This window comes from Guillardia theta (genome assembly GCF_000315625.1).
Source record: "Guillardia theta CCMP2712 unplaced genomic scaffold GUITHscaffold_34, whole genome shotgun sequence".
Classification (NCBI taxonomy): domain Eukaryota; class Cryptophyceae; order Pyrenomonadales; family Geminigeraceae; genus Guillardia; species Guillardia theta.
In genome coordinates, this window is record NW_005434640.1 from 466,980 (window position 1) to 470,626 (window position 3,647).

General features: G+C 58.8%; 2 protein-coding genes across 2 annotated transcripts in view; one reads left to right on the top strand and one right to left on the bottom strand.

Annotated features, from left to right (window-relative positions):
- GUITHDRAFT_108543 (hypothetical protein) overlaps positions 1-939 on the top strand; it is a gene marked incomplete at both ends in the record, with an annotated part of 1,728 nt that extends 789 nt beyond the window's left edge. Inside the window, 2 exons of the mRNA XM_005832590.1 lie at positions 61-152; positions 246-939. Coding sequence (XP_005832647.1) covers positions 61-152; positions 246-939 — 786 coding nt within the window. The remainder of the gene's footprint in view (positions 1-60; positions 153-245) is intronic.
- A 964-nt stretch (positions 940-1,903) lies between these two features.
- GUITHDRAFT_108545 (hypothetical protein) lies at positions 1,904-3,621 on the bottom strand (the record flags this gene model as incomplete). Its single annotated transcript, XM_005832591.1, has 2 exons — positions 1,904-3,418; positions 3,538-3,621. 2 exons carry the CDS (start codon positions 3,619-3,621, stop codon positions 1,904-1,906), a joined length of 1,599 nt encoding a protein of 532 aa, XP_005832648.1.
- Positions 3,622-3,647: the final 26 nt, after the last annotated feature.

The window sequence follows — 3,647 nt, forward strand, 5'->3', positions numbered from 1 at the left end:
AAGGGATTTTATTCCTCCTGCATGCTCCTGCTGCTTGTTGCTTGATTGCTTGACCCTTAGGCTGCTTGTCTGCGCGGCTTCGCGCTTGGGCTGGCGCTGCGCCGCGTCTGGGTGCCAGCAGTGCTGGTTCTTTTCGGGCTTGTGTTTTGTGTGTGATTGTGCAGCTTCTCGCTGTGGACTGTGTGCCTGCCGGTTCAGCTTGTTCATGCTTTGTTTTGCTTGAGGCACTTTTTACCTTCTGCCAGTAAATCCTATGTCTCCCCTGCGGCGTTTGGTCGGCACTTCGTGCCTGATGACGGACCTGCTGCTGAGGTCTTGGCTCGCAAACGCGCCGCCACCTATCAGCGCCTCACCATGCAGCTGACGCTGGAAGCGCTCTTGTCTGGTGCCAGGCGCATGACGCCCTTGCGGGCGCAAGCACTTCTCGAGCCAGAGGACAGCTCCTCCTCAGACTTTGTCGAGTCGCCCGAGGAGTCTTCGCCGGAGGTCTCCGACTCCGATGGGGGACACCCTTCGAGTGGCCCCGACGATCGGCGCGGAGCTGGCGAGGCGTCTCCGTCCCTCACTGTGACGTCGGGTGCCTCCGGAGAGCTCGACACCACTGGGGTGCTTGCTGCTGGTCCGAGCTCGCCTGCTTCCTCCCCGGCATCGGTCGGGTCACGCCGGTCCTTGGGCATTGCTGCGGCGTCGCCGCCGTCACGGGCGGCTACCACTGACTCGGCTACCACTGACTCGGAGGCTAGCGAGGAGGACTACCTCGAGCGGTACCGTGTTCATGTGTCCAGCCTCCCTCCGTCCGCTGCCCCAGGCGGACCCCCGGGCAACGCCGGCTCCTTGTCGGCGGCTGCCCTTTCTCCGTCCGCGGCCGCCCGCTTTGTGGCGGCAGCGGACGTCTCGACTGACAGTGGTCAGTCGGCTGCCTCCGGGTATCGCGTCTAAGGGATTTTATTCCTCCTGCATGCTCCTGCTGCTTGTTGCTTGATTGCTTGACCCTTAGGCTGCTTGTCTGCGCGGCTTCGCGCTTGGGCTGGCGCTGCGCCGCGTCTGGGTGCCAGCAGTGCTGGTTCTTTTCGGGCTTGTGTTTTGTGTGTGATTGTGCAGCTTCTCGCTGTGGACTGTGTGCCTGGAGGTTTAGCTTGTTCCTGCTTTGTTTTGCTTAAGGCACTTTTTACCTTCTGCCAGTAAATCCTGTACGTCCCCCGGCCACTTGGTCACGGACATAGGATTTACTGGCAGAACAGGTCGGCAGAGCTGCCAATGTAAGGGTGGACCAACGTCACGTCCGCCATCAAGCCCTCGTACTGCTCGGACCCTCGATCGCGGATTCCAGGGATGTGGATATCACCCTTCATCTTGCGGCCATGAGGATGGGAGGGTACCTGCCGTCGAGAACGAGGATCCCCGACTGTATCGATGACGCTCTGAAGACCAGCTTCGTTGAGCATCGACCGAATCGTACGAGTAAGGTTGGAGATGATGTGCAGCAACGGAGGGGTCGAGCTCGCGCTGACATCCATCACATTCCGTCGGACACTGGCAGATCGGCATGCCATGGAGATAGCAGTCGAGCATCTGAGCATAGCGGTGCGGGAAGGCCTTGAGGGGGTAGTAGCTCGAGACTCGCATCGGAGAGTGGCTCAGGTCTCGCTCAGGAAAATGAGCGAAGATGGTAGACTGCAAGACCCTATCCTGCGACTTGAGCGAGTATGTCCTGCGGCTGTGCAAGGTGAGGATATCACGCTGCTGATCGGTCAGCGCAGCGCGAGCATGCACATGGCGAGGGAAGACGCGCATGACAACAGACATAGGATTTACTGGCAGAAGGTAAAAAGTGCCTCAAGCAAAACAAAGCAGGAACAAGCTGAACCGGCAGGCACACAGTCCACAGCGAGAAGCTGCACAATCACACACAAAACACAAGCCCGAAAAGAACCAGCACTGCTGGCACCCAGACGCGGCAGCGCCAGCCCAAGCGCGAAGCCGCGCAGACAAGAGGGGTCACATTTCGCTGCGCAGGCGGAGGAATGAAGTGCTCATGAGACGAGTCGACGAGAGCGCGCAAACCAGGGATGTGTACCACAGATGCCGGGGGGCGTCCTGCGTCATCAGGCACAGCAGCCGGGGCAGGTGGGATCGGCGCGCCATCTGCAGCCGGTGCAGGAGCCCTCACACGACGGTAGAGGATCGCTCCAGCATTATGAACGAAGTCGTGCGCCTCAACGAAGAAGGTCGCCAGAGGATGCTTCTGGGCACGGAGAGATCTCGAGCAGTGAACGTCCAGGCTATGAGGAGAGAGCAGCGTCCGGGACATCGGCTGGTCAGAGTACCAAGCGAGGAAGCGAGCGATAGCCGTATAGTAAACAGCGGGGTGTAGACCCTCAGAGGGCGTGAACTCGTCCCCTCCCCGACTATGCGGAAGCTCCCGCTTGAACCTCGCAAACTCGAGCAGGTCGGGATGCGCGGCGAGGTACTGCGAGGAAGGCCAGCGGTGGTATTTCTCAAGCGCCAGGTGGACAGAGAGGTCAAAGCGACGAATCTGTGATTGGACCCGCGGGAGAAACGGAGAAGACCCCTGGAGGAAGAAGCGCAGCTTCTGGAGATGGCTCGCCCTCACCAGCGTCTTGAACATGAAGCCATGCTGGACGAGCCCGAGCTTCGAGAGCTCTTCGTTGAGGGTAGAAACCTGCGCTCGGAGCTGACTAGCATGAAATCCATCCGTGCCGATAGGCAGGCCGCCAAGTGTAATCCCGCCAGTGACGACCTCGAAGTGAAGGAGTTGAGTCTTGAGACGGCGCTTAAGGCTCTTCTTCAGCTGCGAGAGATCATGCTGTTGATGCCAGGAGGGGATGTAAACTTTCGACTCGCGAGGTTGAATCTCTAGCTTCAGATCAGCCAACATGTACTTCTTCATAGCGGACGTAGCTGCAACGGCATCCTCGAGTGGACCGACAAGCACGACGTTGTCAGCATAGGCCAAGACTCGAACAGAGGGAAAAAGCTCTGCGATATGGAGGAGCAGGGGGTGGATACTGTGGCAGAAAAATACGCTGGAGGGGACATCGCCCTGACAGACGCCCGAGGTACACTGAACGGAGGCTGACTGACTTTTGTGAAAGAGTCGAAGGTCAGCAGAGTCTCCATAGTAGCTGGAGAGGTAGGAGGCGAACAAACGGAGATGCTCGCAAGAGGGCAAGCGAGCGCCTTCAGTGATGCTCCCATCAAAGTAGTCGCGACTCGCACGTCCCTCGATTGCATCGAAGAGAGCCTGGCGGTCGAGGGAGTTGAAGGCGTTCTTTGCATCCAAACTCACCAGCACTGTGGGGTTGGCAACATCCTCATCATCACCGCGAGCGTGAAGGGGCAGGAGCGCTGACGCGGTTTGCGAGAACTTCAGACAGCCGTCTCGATCGAGTCCGAACTGAATCGCTCGAGGGTGAGACGAGAGGAAGTGCTGGTCAAGAAATGAGCGAATCGCTGCCAAAGCAAGCTTCGTCGCGAGTCGACGGTGTGCAGAACCGATGACAATTGGCCGGAGACCAGGTTTATCAGCTCCCTTGGAGAGGGGAATAATCTGCCTCCTCGACGAATGGCTGACAGGGCAGGAATAAGAAGATCCGGCATTTGGCCAAGAAGATCCCTTGGAGATA